Source organism: Anastrepha obliqua, chromosome 3 (assembly GCF_027943255.1).
Source record: "Anastrepha obliqua isolate idAnaObli1 chromosome 3, idAnaObli1_1.0, whole genome shotgun sequence".
NCBI lineage: Eukaryota > Metazoa > Arthropoda > Insecta > Diptera > Tephritidae > Anastrepha > Anastrepha obliqua.
In genome coordinates this window covers 73,598,468-73,617,299 of record NC_072894.1, presented here as the reverse complement: position 1 = coordinate 73,617,299, position 18,832 = coordinate 73,598,468, and the positions used below count along the sequence as shown (strand labels likewise).

General features: G+C 34.4%; 1 protein-coding gene across 4 annotated transcripts in view; it reads left to right on the top strand.

Moving 5' to 3' along the window:
- Positions 1-18,832, top strand: part of LOC129241383 (arginine kinase 1) — a 79,488-nt gene extending 60,656 nt beyond the window's left edge. Inside the window, exons 1-2 of one of the 4 annotated variants that reach the window (XM_054877670.1) lie at positions 252-355; positions 17,330-18,832. In XM_054877670.1, coding sequence (XP_054733645.1) covers positions 17,343-18,413 — 1,071 coding nt within the window. In that variant the 5' untranslated portion in view covers positions 252-355; positions 17,330-17,342 and the 3' untranslated portion in view covers positions 18,414-18,832. Of the gene's footprint in view, positions 1-251; positions 356-16,018; positions 16,251-17,202; positions 17,227-17,329 lie in introns of those variants that run through there. The other 3 variants (XM_054877667.1, XM_054877668.1, XM_054877666.1) reach the window with 3 other exon arrangements.

Genomic DNA, 18,832 nt, shown 5'->3' with positions numbered 1-18,832 from the left:
TTGCTGCACCGTTATATATGAGCCGAAGCCTTAAAAATTTGTGAGTGAAACCGTTCCATTTCCCGCCGTTCCGGCAGTTTAAAAGCAAACGAGTGCTGACGTTGACGTCAACGTTCTCTGTGAGTGTTTGCCGGTGGCAATTGTTGTTCTTGGAAATCTTGTGGTAACACGGGAATGATGGATGACGTCGACGTACGAAGAGGCAGGAGTGGTATTGTGGGAAATTGCGCTTGCTGCGCGTTTTGAATTGAACAAAAACGAAATGAATAAAAAGGTGAAGAAGTGCTACAGTTGAGGACAGCAAAATATTTTTGATCATTGTTAAGTTGGTCGTTGGATACTACGGTTGATAAAGGTGAGCGTTTTTCTCAAATCGTAAAATTTGTGAAAATATGAAATAAAATCCAAGTAATTTGATTGTTATATTATGTACAAAGATGAATAGTAGCAGTGAGTGGTCGTGTATTTCGGAAAAGTGAAAATTTTCCTACCGTTTAGTTACGCAACACAGTTTTCTTTATATTTTTACATTATAATATGGAAATACATATTTATTCGATGATCAAAGTGGTTGGAAACTTTAAAAATCTTCCGAAATATCGTCATAAGGGTGTGAGTCAGCGCGTTCAATTCTTTTATGTTTTTATTATTATTTTTCAAAACCGGTTACCGGCATTGGTGATTTTTTTTAATATCCATTGCTTTCAAACTGAAACGTTTGCATGAGTGCTATTTTCCTACATCTTTTGTCGGACGAAAGCTACAATGTGAAGTGTGTTGAAATGCCGCTTTGCTTAAAGTTCACTGTGAAAGTATTATGACTCCAAAAATGATTGTTAAATTTTTATTTGTGTACTTGCCGTAAATTACTTCCCAGCAGTCACGTAGGCGAATTACTCACAAGTTGCGCCAGTGACTTGAATATTGCATATGACTGAATAATTAAATATTGTTAAATATGCGAGCGTATTATACAAGAAGTGTTCCTAAATATTATATATTTCAGTATATATTTAACAATTTATCTAATATATTACGAGGTATGTACGTGTGTTTGGGCGTATATCTGCGCACATATGTACCACTTAATTTCTTTTTATTCGGCAACTATCTAAATAAATAGCGAGACACTATTATATGTACATATATATCTGATATACATATATAGTAGGTATAAATCAAGTAGTGCAAAAACAAGATACGTATTTTTGCAATTTTCGGGTCAGCCACCAAATCACCAGAAAAAACGGCTATTCTACTGATATCGCTTATATAGATTAGACTTGGTACAAATGCATTTACATAAATAAATAACTGCTGTTTGATGTGGGCGTTTTATACCTAACAGTCCGTAACTAGCAAAGCTGTTTTTATTTTTCCTTATCTAAATTTCTCCATTTCGGCATTTCAAATTTTAACTGTTTCTTAGTTACTTTTAAACTACCTACTCAAAAAAAACCACCAATTATGGGATTAATTAGAGAAAATAATTACTTGATTCATGTTAAAGCGGTCTTATTCTCTTTGCGTAATGTGATGGTGATTTACATATTTGCTCACATGTCTAACTTTTTTCGACAGTTTTTTTTTTATTTATGTATGTATGTGTAGTAAAAACGTCTTCCATAATTAGTGTCGCCAAAGAAATGGTCTATTGTCAGGTCTGTTCATCGTTCCAATATTTCGGAACTGAAAAATTTGATCTTGATTGGGACAATGAACTTTATTAGATTTCAATTGCAACATATTTTTAAAATAATCTTCTTTTGTATCGAATCATGCCGAAAATATTACAGTCAAGATAAGGTGATAGTTTTCCAACCTTTCTTGAACATAAGGAATAAAAAAAGGAGTATAAGAAAATTTGCTCTTCTTTCAGTTATAGCTTTAAATGCACAAATGGAAGAGCTGCAAAAAACTAAGATGAATTGAACAAGGCATTAATACAGCATACTTGTATTTTTCAAACCAGTATGTATATGCGTACATATATATTACATTAGGGTAGCCCAACACTTTTTCGCTTATACATTTAACAGCATAACAAGCACAAATGCCTTTAGTGAAACACGAAATGGATGTTATATGGGCTCGTTTCGCACTCTCAATTTCTATTCATTATTTTGAAAGCAACAATTAGAGGTTTAGTCATCAAACGTCCATTATAACTAAATATAAATTATGGAAGTCCAAAAAATTTATATGTTACAAGGTGCGTCCAGTATTTGTAATCCAGTGGCTTAAGGCTTGAGGAGTTAGGCGGGCATAAGCTTTGGTGTTATGTAATCATAGACATTTTCAGACATCCAATCTTTAGTCGTCATCACTTTGTATAAAGGAGCAGAGTCTTCTCCTTCTATCTGTAGATTTATTGTCCCTCATGGCGTACACTATCAATCCATGGTTTCACTACTTTGCCCTCAAACCATAACAGTGGCTAGAAACTGCATAACAACAAGAAACTTTGTAGGATTGGAACATAGCCTCCTGCCATTTCTGCGGTTGGTTTTTTGGTCAAAATTTTTTTCGAACGAAAAAACGCTAACATCTCAGACACTTCAAGTTTTTTGGGTGTTTACTTTTGTTTAGAAAACGTTTTGATTGGATAACTCGCTGTTTCGTGTTTACTGTCTGTTTTCTGTCTAAACTGTCTTCTGTGCATAACGTAGCATTTATACCGGAGTTTTTCATGGACAACTCGACGAATAAAACCCTTAGAAACTTGTAAGTTCCCTCGTAAAGATCCTCATTGATTTTGACGGATCCTCGGCAATGATAGCTTTGCAGATCGGGCAGTCTCAGAAAGCTCTTCGTGTTTTTTGCGTTTTGCAATATCTTTTGAGTTAAATTGTAATCCTCCATGTCTTAGCAACAAAAGACCTTATGCACTGCACTCTGTACATAAGCCATACAAAAACTTGTAATTAATGGACCATAAATATAAAATTAAAAAAAAATCGATGAGTTTTGTTTGGGCATATTCCTTTTGTAAAATGATTTTGTCTTCGTCAAGTAAATCATTTGTTTCCGAGCTATTCTTTATTTGCTGAAAATACAGCTTCCACTTTTTAAAAGATTTCATTGCATTTATTATTGCTTTCGGCTGTAAATTTCCATCTTCTGAGTATTTTTCAAACAGTTCCTGCAGTTCTAAGTCTTAAACTAAATTATTGTCCAAGTATATTATTATTCTGTGGTTATAATATTTCCATCAACTGATTGTCGTATATTTTTTATATCTTATAAATGCCCGTTTTTTTTACAATTGTACGATATTTTTTCAATGTAAACCTTGAAATAACACTTGATATAAAATAGGAATGACAGTTTACTGGAAAAGTGATGGAACACCTCAACTGAATTCAAGGTTGTACCAAATTTCTGTGTGTTTTATAGATAATTTCTGCTACAGAAACTATTTGCTGCATTGCCAACTTCAAAACTTGATTTGGTTGGTTATAACTCAAGTTATAATGGACAGAATTTTATGTTCATTATAACTGAGTTTTTGTCCATATGTTTGGACTTGAAAAAGGCATACATTCTAGCAGAGTTTCTACTTTAAAGGAGTCCATTATAAGTGGGAGTAAAAACTATAATGTGTTAAACTAAATTTAATAGGACGTATAGTATCCATTTTAACTTAATACTTCTTCATCTTTTCCCCAACTCTTCATGCATTGCCGATTTGATTTCCTTTGCATCGTTAAACAGGCCCCCAAAGGTTTTCTATGGGGTTCAAGTAAACACTAGGTCCTGTGAGAAAATATATTCTGGCTCGACTATTTCTTCCCCAAAGTTACATACGTAGTAATCATAATAAATGAACAGTAGAACAGTTTTAGTGTTTACTTTTCTAAAAGAAAAAACATGTCTCATTATATGCCGACATTAAGAAGAGAGTGCCCTACGCCAATTGCTACCCTAGAATTTAAAAGTTTATTAGTTTGCCTTAATAACTATTTCGCGGGGTGTATATACTTGCATATGTATACAAAGTAAATATATCTACATTGTGTGTGTATTGCACACATATGGGTATTTGTTAACGCAAATAATGGGTACAATATATATTATACTTGTCTCTATACATACATTTGCAAATATGTATGTATGTAGGTATACAATTAACAGCCGGCTTTTGTTTCTTGTTCGTCTATTTCATTTTCATGAATACTTCCATGAGTAACAAAGTTTCATTTTGTACGTTGCAATTTGAAAGCTTTAAAAAGTATTCAAATTCGAATAAAAACAAACAAAGTTTGATAATTATCCAATTAAGTCAATTGATGTTTTTTTGAATGGTTAGCCACCACTTTACCCTCCATTCTCCGCTTGTGTGTGAAAATTCATTAATGAGGCTGGTCATTCTAATGTAAAGCTAAATACACACCAGGCAACCGTTGAAGCAACGGTTGCAGCAACGTGTTGCCTTTGTTTAAGAAACACGTTGCGACCGTTGCTTCAATCTCAGTATTGTGTATAACTGTGGTGCAGGAAAGGTACAAGCGGAAGATACGTAAAATTAAATTTTTTAAATGATCGACGAAATGTGTAAAATTACTTCTCTTATTATAATTGACGAACTTTTGTACGAAAATGAGGAAGAAGATATGCAACAAAAGAAGAGAAATAAAATCTGGTCCAAAAATTGGCCTTTAAAAAAATCGAATTTTCGAACGAGAGGCTGCTGAAAGAACTGAAGGAAAATGAGCCAGCGGACTATAAAAATTACATGAGGATCGACGAAGCCCTGTTTAGAAAATTGTTGGACTTCGTAAAGGCCAAACTAACGAAACAAGATACCATAATGAGAGAGGCAATATCAGCAGAAATTAGACTGGCAATAACTTTGCGGTATCTTGCAACAGGAAACGCTTTTGCGGACTTGAAATTTTTATCAATTTTATTGTATTCATTTTTTAATTGTTCGTATGCTTTTTTTCTAAAATTTTTATTTTTATATTTTTCACTACTTATATCCTACAGCTCTCTCAAATTTTTATATTCGTTAATAAAATTAACATAATTTTCATTATTTTCAATTGCCATTTTTTCCTTTTTCACTTTATTTTACTCCGCACGAACCTTCTTCTTTGCTTGTGTTCAACGAACTGAACGAGTAAAAGCAGTAAACAATGATACACACGAAGCAACGGTTGCAGCAACCTATCCCAAAAATCAAATTTATTTGATATTTCAGGCAACGGTTGCAGCAACACGAAAATCAATTGGCAACACAGCTACACACGAGGCAACGGTTGCTTCAACATGGCCGTGTTGCTGCAACGGTTGCCTGGTGTGTATTTAGCTTAACGATTTGATGCTCTGAGCAACTCAAAAGCATTAATACTCTCATTGGATATATCATAGTTGCATACATATGTATATGTATATGTAATACATACAATAAAGTATACGTATATACAGTACTGGGCAATACCGTAGCATTGTTTGCATGAGTGAATTCGAAAATACCTGCTTTGCGCAACTATCGCCAGATTTATGGTTAAAAAATAAAACAGATTTCCATAAATGTGTCCTTGCAGATTTTAATGCATAGACATTAAAAAAAAGTATGGGATTTAAGAATGTAAAAGCTCTTTAGTACTTTATAGAAAGAAAAATTGAATCGTATAGTATTTGGGAAATTATTAAAAAAATAAAACGAAAAAAGCTCAATACGGGCTTATTTTCTGATTTTTATTTTGTAACAAAAATAATGCTTAACTGATTTGTTTTTGGCTCAAGAATATTTTATTGCAGTTGCAATTTTTCGTCGCCGAATAATGAAAAAATTATTATTACTTTTATTTTAATTAGTGATTTTTCTGTGATTGTAATTATAATTTTCCCCTCAATTTAAATTTCTTTAATTATTTTTAATTAAATTTGTTTGCTCAAGGAAAATGTTCACTAATTAATTGTTCTTAAATAAAATTCAAAACGTCTGGACTAAACGATCTTTAGATCTATTTTTGTGCATTGGTACATAGGCAATAGCACTTGGGTTCGGCACTACGATTTTGTAAGAGCACCTTTGTTAAGCACAATTAAAACGTTCAACCAACCCACACAAGTTATTTGCTACGTAAAAGTATTTACATTTTTTAGTTGCAATGGGTGTATAAATAAAAAAGCCAAATCAAATCCTATCATACTAACAAGAGGAATGAATCGTCGTAATAGTTAATGGTTGTGTAATCAAAAGTTTAACGCGAGTAGTAATAGAGGCTGTACCTACGTACATATGTATGCATTATATAAGTAAATACATCAGGGGGATAACAACTAACATACAACTTTTGCAAATACGTATGTACATAAAATTGTGCAAACCGGCAATTGATGGAAATGAAAGGCGTGTGTTGTGTATAGTATATAGTTTTTTTTTGTAAATAGTTTATACATAACCCTACCTTTGTTATGCAATGTTGACCTAGTTGATATTTAGTTAAAAGCACGCAAGGAAAGCTTTCGCCACGGGTTATGACGCGCTGGAAGCTTATTTTAACAGCAATGTTAATTTTAACAGTAGGCCGTTTTTTGATGTTGGTTAAATCTAAGGTATTATTAATTAAGAGTATTTATTAAGGTTGTGTGTGCATTAAGAAAAATCTAGTACCTGAATCGAGAATCCACGGGATATTTTCAGCATTGCTTCAATTTAGGAGAACATCTGATATGAGAGAACGTGCTTAATTCTGATACTTTCCAAATACTTGGTTTTAAAGCATGAATTCAAATGCAGTTGTTCTCACTGTTTAATATGTATGTATATGTATGTAGGAAGGATGTTGAGCATACGCGAAGGAGTTACTCAAACAGTGAACGGCGTTACTATGCATACAAATGTGCATGCCAGTATAAATGAATTTACGTATGTAGATGTACATATGTGAATATAATATTAATCAATATAAAATAAATGTAATGCCTCTATCTTAACTCCTTCATGCTCTCTAGCTACATATATGTATAATAATGTTCATATAAATATGTATATGTAACGATTTGATGTACATATATATATATATGTATGTATCTACGTGCATTAAGCCCCTACTTATAAATTAAGAATTTTATATGGGATAATGGCAAGTTTTATTGCTGCTGCAGACATTTTTAAATTAGCAACATCCGCTTTTTTCGTTTAATCGTGAAGTACGTTAGTAAGTAAAATAAGTACATAGATATATTCATCTGTACATATGTATGTGCATATATAGGTATGCAAGGAAGTATGGACAAGTAACTTGATAATTATCATCTTGTAGATTATATTTGAGACGAATGTGCATTCGGTAACATGAGGTAACTTTTTTTAGCTATAATTATTTTTTACTTATGACAACAATTTGGTGACTGCGCATTTGAATAATTTGCTTCGCAAGACTTTCCACAACTTCGAAAGCAAACGTCATAAGTAAATCATAAGATACATTTCAAAAAATTTCAATTATCCGCTACAACGAATGTAGCAAAAATGTGCCTCTTAAATTTCTTTCCTTCTATAAAGTTGAAGCAGTTTTATGTGAGAAATAGACGTAATATGTATAATATACATATAATCGTACAATCTATGTGTACATGTGTATGTATACATATTTTTTATTCTCCCTGTTATCAAGATATCGATTGATTTGAAGTTATCAACTATATTTCTATGTGATCTCTAGTTTCAAAATAAAGAGTGAAGTTGGAAAGCAGGTGATAATAAACTATTGAGTACCGACAAATTGATCCACTCGATAATTTCACTTAAATCATTCACAATACAATTCGATTTTTGCAAGCAATTTGATTCAGTACCTTTCATATTCGTTACTAGGATCGTGATTCCGCACGAGATTACAAATGTATGTATGTACATATGTGTATGAACATACACAATATCAAGTCATGCATTAGTGTAAGTGCACTTAAAATAAACTTATCAAGAATTAAACAACAAATGTGACGGTTGGTTATTCCGATGTCAAGCAAAAACTCATATCTACAATGATAACTTTTACGATTGAGCTTAATGGTTAAATCTTTGCCATTTGGAATTGGAGGCAGCACCTTTCTATCAACAGTTGTAGTTAGTAACTCGACCGGGTAGCAACGACGGGTATTGCAATTTGTCGTTAACTTATTTAGTGCTTGATACATACGATCTTACTTATATGTATATGTACTTAAAAAATGTATAATTTATTTGTGGGCTAATTCTGCGGTGCCAAGGAGTTCATATTAAGTGTTTATTTGTTATAACGGTTTCGCAGCATATGTACATACTTACATAGACACGTAATAATGCATGTCATATCTTATAAATACGAAAATTAGACCAGCAGAAGCAGTGCCATGGCATGGCTCAAGTTTGCAAGAGTTACTATTTATTGCGATTTTCGCGAACTATTGAAATCTATTAAATATTTATGTACATACACTTGTTATTAGAGTACATATTAGTATGTCGCATATGTTAAATATTACATGGCGAAATGGCACCCACTGCCAGTCAGCTAGTTAACCCTTGCTACTTATTTCAATTTGTGTTGAATATCTTCGATATTACATGTCCCAGTTTAGGGCGCCAATGTATGTACATATGTATGTATGTATGTCTAGTCATGGGAATTTTAAAACATGGGAAACAGTGAAGCTTCAATATAATTTTGTAGTGGTTAATCGGTAGTAGTTGAATATTTTTTTTTGTTTTGTTTCCTAACTAATTTTCTATTATTATGTTTAAACTATATAAGTTATTTATTTAGACTACTTTGATTTTTTTTTTTAATATTCTACACGAAAATCTGTGGTGAATATTCGTATTCCATGCAGTGCTATGAACCGCACAATTTACAATGTTTGCCTCTATAATTAAGAAATAAAAACAATACGTATTTTCTTTATGTTTTATATATACACATGGTAGAAAAAGTCTGCGTTCACCCACTGTTATAAAGTATTAAAATAATTTAACGTGTTTATCTTAAAACTCTCAGTTATTTCTTTTCACTTATTTCAAAGAAAATTATTCGTAGAGGGTATGAACAAACTTTTTTGGAGTTTGAGCTGCGTCGTGTTCAGATAACGGGATTGTAGTACAGTTATTAAATAGGCTGAGCAGAAAAAGTGTGCGTTCATTTCGAATAGTGACGATTATTTGCATGGCAATTACGTTAAATTTAATTTTAAATCATTCATGTAGTTGACGCGGTTAAGAACAAATCTAAAGAGGGAAAAATTGATATTAGAAATGCATTTTTTGTTACTATGGACCAAAGGCGAAAAGAAATATATATTGGTGAAAGAAAAATCATTGTAAGTTTTTGGCAAAATAGGAAGAGCTATCGTGAAATCGCGAAAATTGTTGGGAGGCAATACTCCTCGGTCCAAAGAGTGATAAACCACTTCAAGCAAACGAATTGTTTGGAGTCTAAGCCTCGTTCTGGGCGTCCAAAAAAACAGACGGAAAGAGAAGAACGCAACATAACTAGTCTTGAGAAGTCTAATTCACGAGTAACAGCAAGCCAAATTTCAAAAGACATAGAAGTAAAATACCAAAAGAAAGTACATCCAGATACAGTAAGAAAAATTCTCAAAAGAATCGGATTTCACGGCAGAGTGGCCCGAAAAAAACCCTTCATATCGCGAGTAAATCGACTTAAGCGGATGGCTTTCGCCAAGGAATACGTAAACAAGCCACCTGTGTTTTGGAATAGTGTGATTTTTTCAGATGAGAGCAAGTTTTGCATTTTCGGGATAAAAGGTCGTAAAATTATTTGGAGGAAAAACGGAACGGCACTTGGAAAGTAAAATCTGGTACCTACGGTAAAGCATGGGGGAGGAGAAAGAATATTTGCACAGGTGAACGCAGATTTTTTCTACTATGTGTATATATATTGTATTTGCTACAAAATGGCATTTTGTCAGTAATGACGCAGATAATTTATTATTGTGCTGTGACATAATAGCAGGTGCACGTGAAATGAGTATTGTCGTATAATTATAGCCATTTATAAGTAATAAAGTTGTATACACATACATATGTATATCTTTAAAAGTCCATAAAAGAATCACATAAATTTGCTTTTTAATTTGTTTTTTTTTTCATAAAATTTTATGAAAGCTAATATATTTTAAAATTTATCGTTAATTTACATATTATCATTCATCATCTATAATCAAGATATGCCAGTAATTCTCACGGCCAAAGGATGACTGTCTTTATTTCTTTTAAAATTCGATTCGTTTTCTTTTATCTGCGATTTTTTATTATTTTTATTCCTTGAAATTTTTATATAATAAAAATTACTTCAAACGTTTTGTTTCCATCCACCATGTCGAGTAGCTACATACATATCGACCACTTTTTCATGCAGCTACCCTTTTAAGTTTCACGGTCCTATTTTTCAACTGCTTTGGATCGATTTCAATCCCTTCGCGGACAGTAGTTTTTGGTATGACGTTTCGGTGGGGCACTTACCATATCTTTGGATATAGTGAAGATAAGCGCTTCAAGATTGCAGCAAAATTATTCAAATCAATAGTTGAATTAACTTGTGGACATTATATATACATTTTATAAATTAGCCGCTATTTATAAACCATACTTGATAACATAGGGCAGACCAGGAAGTTTCGTTTTTACCGTTTTGTCCCATGTTTGTGTCAAATTTTGTTGCATTGGTTAATGTTAATGGAAGTTTGGTACAGAATCAACGTTTCTTATTTTATTATACAAATATAAATAATTTTATACCTATACACATCAAAGTGGAGAACAACAGTCTTAATTTTTTGTTGTTGACACATTTGATCTTTAAATTTTACTCTTTTCACCACTGTGCAGTGCGATTACTCTATGCTCGCCACCACACTTGCAAACCATTTTTTGAGGTAGAAGGGTAGCTTTTCTTGGACTGGAAAATTTCATTTATTGTAAGAGAGAGCCAGCGCAATACATGATACGACACCTAAAGGTAAAATAAAAGAAACTGCATTCTGAGATCCCTGTTCATAGTTTTATAACTTACTTATAACGTTGTTGTAGCATTTCACCCCATCAATGGTAGGCCCAAGAAACATGTTGTTTCGATGGTGTTGGTCCAGAGGGATGTCAAATTAATATTTTTAAGAGTGCACTTGAATAGGATGTATTTCACATGACGGACATACATCTGTATGTTTGTTCATTGAGGGCTGATTCTGGTTCAGTAAGAGTTGAACCTTCTGAAGCTTTTTGTCAGTAATAGGCGATGATTGGACGCAATGGTTGTTGTTGTTCCTGCAGTTCACTAGGTCCTGTCACTGTAGTGGTACACTATCATGGTCTTATGCTTTGATTTACATACATCCCCTGTGTCCATTCTTAAATTAAGTTCAATGATATATTACGCGCTATCCGGTTATTTACTTGTCATAGGTATTTCAATTAGGCAAATGTAGATACATACATGCATATAAGTATTTATTTATGAGTTTGAAAAAAAAAAAAACAAAGAAAGGTCCAATGACTCCGCCGGACCATAAACCACAGCAAACAGTCACACGTTGAGGATAGAGAGGCGTTTCAACAATAACTCTTGGATTTTCTTAGCCCCAGATCCGACAATTTTGTTTGTTGACGAAGCCACCGAGACCTCATCACTCAAGATGATTTTTCAATGGAATTCCGGATCATTTTCATGCATTTCAACGACCCAATCAGCAAAGACACGACTTTGTTGGTGATCGGCCGCCTTGGGTTCTTGTGTTAACTGGACTTTATAAGCCTTAAGACCCAAATCTTTATGCAAAATACGGTGTAATAACGTTTGTGGAATTCCTTATTCCAAAGAACGACGAGAAATGGACAAACATGGGTTTTCTTCAACACTTTCGGCTAAATTTTAATAACTTCAATGCGTTGTTTAAGCGTGTATCTTTCCAAACCTCCGAGTGTATTTCTGCCATGAAAAAGAAATAAAGAATAAAAATATCTGCCGCTCGGAGTCGGCTTGAAACAGTAGGTCCCTCCATTTGTGGAACAACATCCAAGACACACGCCACAAACAGGAGGAGGAGCCCGGCCAAACACCCAAAAAGGATGTACGTGCCAATTATATATATCTTTTCGTGTAAGCTTTCTTGTCCCCAAAATAGTTTTAACTAAAGAGAGAAGTGCTAAAGTTGTCCTGATTGGCATATTTCGACATACTCGGATAAATCTATTTCACTCTCTTCTGTATGTTATGTATCACCCATACTGTGACAGAGAATACTTGCATGTATTCCTTAATTGCATACATGTGATCTTGCCTGAAACTGCACGTCTACAAGTGCGCAAATATTATATGTCAGTTACTGCAAGCGAGCACCACTTCATTCATTACTACGAGTGCTATCAGTTTATAAATTTTCCGACAAACAAAACGTTGGGTATTAATTAGGTACAAGTAATAATTATGCATAAGCAGATATACATATGTACGTGCATATGAACCTACTTAATAATTTCCATACCTTATCAGCAGTTCATTTTTATTAGCGTTGATAACAGGTATATCTAACAAGTTTCATTAAATCATATTGCTTTAACTATTAGTAGAATATATTCTGCCAAATTACCAAAGTTCTTTACTTACTTCATTTACTTTCATTTTCTAACGCTGCAATGTTGAAATGACTTTACCAAATTTTTTTTTCCAAACGTATTATCTGTTAATCGGCGTATAGTACCATAAATCCTCATGTAATGTAAATCCTATAGTAAAGCCTAATAAGCACGAGATCGCACACTGTCACGTCATGGGAAGGGAAGAAAAAGTGTCAAAATCACATTCAAATTGTAAACAATCACGCACACATTTGTGTGAAATTGTAAAATAAACTATATTTAATAGTTTATAATGAATAAACTTATATAATATTTTTTTCAAAACGAATAAATAAATATATCGTGGAGGTATTTAAATAAACAAGCTACTGGTAGAAATCAGAGTAGTTTAAGTCACGCAGTTGCAGAAGAGTTCAGCAGATACACTGATAGCTTCAGTGCACGCGCAGTAATGCGAGCATCCCAAAATATGAACACTGCATTCCCACGACAGTTGGCTCTACTTTACCGAACCACCCGGACTTATATCCGCCAAGTACTGTCACTCCAGCGGCATTCTCAAACATTTATGAAGAATGACTACTCTAAAGGGTGCTCAAGGCTTTAAAGCTTTAAAAGATGAATAATATGTAGCATTCATATGAATTTAGAGTCAACAAAGAGAAAATTCCTTACATTTAACAGTTTTTCATTTATTATTCTGAAACTGAATGGTGTTTATAGTGCCGATACTGTAACAGCTAATTATATGCAATTTTGGTTTCGTCGCAGTTCTGATGTTAAAGATGCACCTCGCACAGGCAGAAGCGTCGCCGAAAATGTCGATAAAATCAATGAAATAATCGAAGTTGACCGTTAGTAGTCATAGTAACGCCCAGGAGCTGAAGATCGAGCGCAAAAAGAATGAATTTCTCCCTCCACAAATTAAATACTTACCTGATTAGTATTTTGTTGAGTATCAAACAAAACTGCTTTACCACCTGCGAAATAAACTTTGTTTTAACGTTTGGCATTTCTCCAATGGAATAGGGTTCCAGGCTTCCTACACTCCTTGCCTTAGTTTGTTGACATTTTTAATTTATTTTTTTGCCCAACCTTAAACTTAATATCGTTCCATGGATTTTCAATACGGTTAGGGCCGCGGCTTTGTAAATGAAATTTCTCTGAAGTTTCATTGAAAATCTAATTTTTCACCCCCTTTTTCTGTATGTTTACGGTCGTTGTCATGCAGCTTAGTGGTATAGACTCCTTAGGAATATGGCTCCATTGCATTTTTGGGAATATCAAGATAAGCAAACTTGCAAATATTGCCATTTATTCTCACTAAGGTTCCAACTCCATTACAAGAAAATTATCCCCAAACATTTAAGTTACCCACATCGAGTTTTACGGTCTCGTTTTTTCACGATGAACAAAAATCAGGACTAATATGAATTTTAATTTCGTTCGTAAAAAGTATTATTTTCTAGAATTTTACTTTGCTTCTATGGGCATTTGCGAAAGACAAACGTGCAGTATGTACTTTACTTATGCATACCATATCTACATACTTGCATATGTACATATTATATTTAATGCATATGTTTGTACCCACAATCAATTTCTATGTATTTGTTCACCAACTCTTTACAAGGAAAGTAGTGTTAAATATTGTATACATATTTTTTTACGTTGGATTGTTTTTAACGACATCTGATTAGATTATCGAATTCCGGCCCTTAATTTTTATTACAGTTTAAAATCAAAAGGTAATTGGTCAATTCATAAGCCAGACATGAGTTATACAACTATTCATATGTATGTGTAAACATTTCGGCAAACCACAAATAATATTGAAATCAGATGGTGAGCAAGATACACAAGAGTGAGCGTATACATACATGTATTTGTTTCAATCGTTGTTGGTTCGCGCAAGCGCCTAACAATAGACAACATTCTCAAAAGTCGTCGGCAAGAAAATGGAGTTTATTTTGAAATATTTGTTGATCATGATAATATATGTACATGTGTGTGAATGTGCGTATGCATATTTCAGTCACTAAATAGTTTTCTTGCATTCAGTGCTAAAATATTGACAATTAACCACTGATGCCATTGTCCTTCATCCCCGGGAATAAATAAAATATATGCACACACGTACATGTACATGTGTACGCATTTAGGTGTTCTCTCCATTTGCGGTGTATCGCTCTTTTTTCAGCCCTTAGTCAAATGGCTTACATACTGTGCGCTGCTGTCTTCATCCGACGGCAGCAGCAGTAGGCAGGCCTCAGGATAGCGGTCCGTTTGTTAAAAAATCCACCTTTGCGTAGCTGATTCCAGGATCTCAAATTTAGTTCCTTTAGAATTTCCGATTGCGTTCGTTTGTTGTCGGCAAATCACTTTAGTCAGCTTCTTCAGCGTCCGCTTGCAAAGCGACCAAATCAAATTACCAAATTCATAGCTGTACGCAGTAATAACTGAAGTATACTTTTGGGCGCGGCGGCCACAAATAAACGAATTTTCCATTAAGCGTCTGTTACTTATTGTAATGTGGGTGCAAATGTGTAGTTGTTTTTTTATAAAATAGTTTTACCAAAATATATTTCAAGAAACGTATTTAAATATTTAATGCGTTTTGTAAGTAGTTTGCAACAAAAAAGAAGAAAAACCGAATTGTAGTGCGGGTATAATAGAAAAATAACGAGAAAATAAAAAATTATAATTCTGCTGAGTACGGCGGGCATGTTGGCACGCTCAAAGTTCATTACACACATACAACAACAGAAACGCACAAAAAACATTGTGGAAAATTTTTAGAAATTTTACAAGAAATATTGAATAGACCTAAGTGACATATCTCGAAGTCAGACGTCCTTTTGCCATTAAGCAACGAAATCAAAAACATTTAACTTCAATTAAACTCTAAAACTAACCCACCATCATATAACCAACAACCAACTACAGTCGACAGGACAAGAACAAAAGAGCAGTGTAAAATCACCTAATAGCTACCCACATACATCAATCGACAACGACAAATGCAAAAAACATTAAAGTTGTGTACATTTTAATAAGGGGTTACGCCTATTTTCTGTGCAGAAATTGTTTTACGCTTCGTCAGTATGCAAACTTAAGCAATAGTTAAGAAAACGAATTCTCTAACAAATTTTTATGTACAAAATATACATACATACATATATACATACATAAAATAAAAGCTAAAACTCACAATTAATGTAACATACTGGCATCTGCTACATACATATAATTAAGAGTATAATCAAACGCCGCTTTTCAGTGACATTGAGTTGAGCCCATTTTTGTTGTTTTTTTGTGGACCTTTTATGCACTGTGTGATTTAAACATTAAGATAAACTCGCAACAAATATTGGGCCAGAAAAACACCCAATAACTGTAGGCTATTCTATTGAACTCTGCGCATCAAAAACAAAAAACAATACGAAAAATCCCACTATTGTACAAAGAAGAAAAAAATCAAATAAAATAAAGTCTGCGATATGGGTGGTTGTGCTTCGAAAGATAAGAAGGATGCAGTGGTAGACGGCGATGCGGCTATCGCAGACAAGGTGGGGACCACCGAAAATATAGAGGATGGTACAACTATCACAACTGAAGGGCCTTCGGCCAATGCGAATGGCGACGCGATCAACAACGAAGGGTGTGTATCATATTTCGTATTGGCAAATATAGACTCGGCGAGTGATTTTGGCGAAGTGAACAATGAAAATACATGCATTTATTTTATAAATATTTGTTTTTTATGTGCACATGCTCATGTGTGGTTGGCGGCTATATGCGGTTTTTACATAATTTTTGTGCACAAGTTCGAGTTTCGAATTTACACACTTACATATGTATGTGCATGTGCATGTACATATGTTAATTTGTCAATTTTTGAACTAAATTGAAATCTGAAATGATTGCTTCATAAGTCTATTGTATTCTAAAATTTAAAGTCTCCCCTGCCATCCCTCTTGCTTTGCTTGCAAGTGTGGTTGTGTACATACATACATACATTCGCTCACATGTGAAGTGTCGGCGCGGAAACAACGCCCGCTAAAAGGCCTCTATTGAATTGCTTATTAGAATTGTCGGATGCAACAGTGAAATGAGTCACTTTACTGCCTTAATAATTTCGAAAAAAATGGGTAGAGACAGTGTGAATTCCAGAACTGTCATGTACATGTGCACGCGAAAGTTCGTTTTGAATTGGGGTTACTTAAAATAATAGGAGAGAAAATAGATACACATCGTATTTTCCTCTTAACCGCCCTTATTTTGGACCGCATGCGTGACAACAAGTATTCACGTCATTAAATTGGTTTGAGGCAGGACAAAAGCCGGTCTCACATTTTGTGTATTCACATCTGCACCACTTGTACTCTACTCCAACAAGTTCTCACTTTGAAATTATTACGTAAATTTCTAAGTTCTTGAAAGCAGCTTTTGATATTTTTGAAATCGTTTTTACATCAAATGCTTCAAATAAAATATTTGATTTTAATAGTAGCATTAATTAAATCTCATACAGAAGCTGATCAAATGCGCTGTCTTAGCAAATTTCGTCCTTTATTATTCCGTACGGTGCGTGTAGAGCAGCATCCGGCACATGCCTGCTATACGGACTGGTGCAAGTAATTTACATACATACATACCTAAGTCCATATGTGTATATTTTAATTTGGCTAGATTCGTTTAAAGATGATAATATTTATTTTTCTATTTTATTTCTTTCAGAAAATTAAACATCATGGTTGACGCCGCTGTTATTGCTAAATTGGAAGAGGGTTACGCCAAGTTGGCTGCCTCTGACTCCAAGTCATTGTTGAAGAAGTACTTGACTAAAGAAGTTTTCGACAACTTGAAGAACAAGAAGACTCCAACTTTCGGTTCGTCTTTGCTGGATGTCATCCAATCTGGTTTGGCCAATCATGATTCCGGTGTCGGTATCTACGCTCCTGATGCTGAAGCTTATACTGTCTTCTCTGATCTGTTCGACCCCATCATTGAGGACTACCATGGTGGTTTCAAGAAGACCGATAAGCATCCACCAAAGGACTTTGGTGATGTAAGCACTTTCGGAAACTTGGACCCCAACAATGAATTCGTCATTTCCACCCGTGTACGTTGCGGTCGTTCCTTGGAAGGTTATCCTTTCAACCCATGTCTCACCGAAGCCCAGTACAAGGAAATGGAAGCTAAAGTTTCAAGCACTTTGTCTGGATTGGAAGGCGAATTGAAGGGCAAATTCTACCCATTGACTGGCATGGAGAAATCCGTTCAGCAACAATTGATAGATGATCATTTCTTGTTCAAGGAGGGAGATCGCTTCTTGCAAGCTGCCAACGCTTGCCGTTACTGGCCATCTGGACGTGGTATCTACCATAACGACAACAAGACTTTCCTGGTGTGGTGCAATGAGGAAGATCACTTGCGCATCATCTCCATGCAAATGGGTGGTGATTTGGGTGAAGTGTTCCGTCGTTTGACAAACGCTGTAAATGAAATTGAGAAGCGTATTCCTTTCAGTCACGATGACCGTTTGGGCTTCTTGACCTTCTGCCCCACCAATTTGGGTACCACCATCCGTGCCTCCGTGCACATTAAGCTGCCAAAATTGGCCGCCAACCTTGCCAAATTGGAGGAAGTTGCTGGCAAATATAACTTGCAAGTGCGCGGTACTCGTGGTGAACACACTGAAGCCGAAGGTGGTATCTATGATATCTCCAACAAGCGCCGCATGGGTCTCACTGAATACCAGGCCGTCAAAGAGATGTACGATGGCATCACTGAACTCATCAAGATCGAAAAGAGCATGTAAATTGCTACAATAGCAATGTAGCGTTATTTCGACTCACTAGTTTAGTATGTGTGTCGGAAAGTTCATTTGTAGTCAAACAGATGTTGTGTAGTTTAGAGTGTGTTAAGTGAAAATGGGTGGTGCGGCAATGACAGGTCCTGGCATTTTGAAAGAATACTAATTGAGAAGCTGCCCTTGCTGCCTGTAAATTCCCTGCGTGCGTAATGCCTTCCTGGAGAAGAAGAACCACAACATCGACAACAACACATGAAAACAATCTTATCCTTATAAAAAAAAAAGCAAAAAAAAACGGAAGAAGGCGTCAAATGTTTGGACTTTTTTGTGAAACTGGAAATAAAACACAAATATTTATAATTTTAAGTCTTAAGTTTATAAAAAGAATAAACATTAAAAAATAAAACTTAAAAGAAAACTCTAAA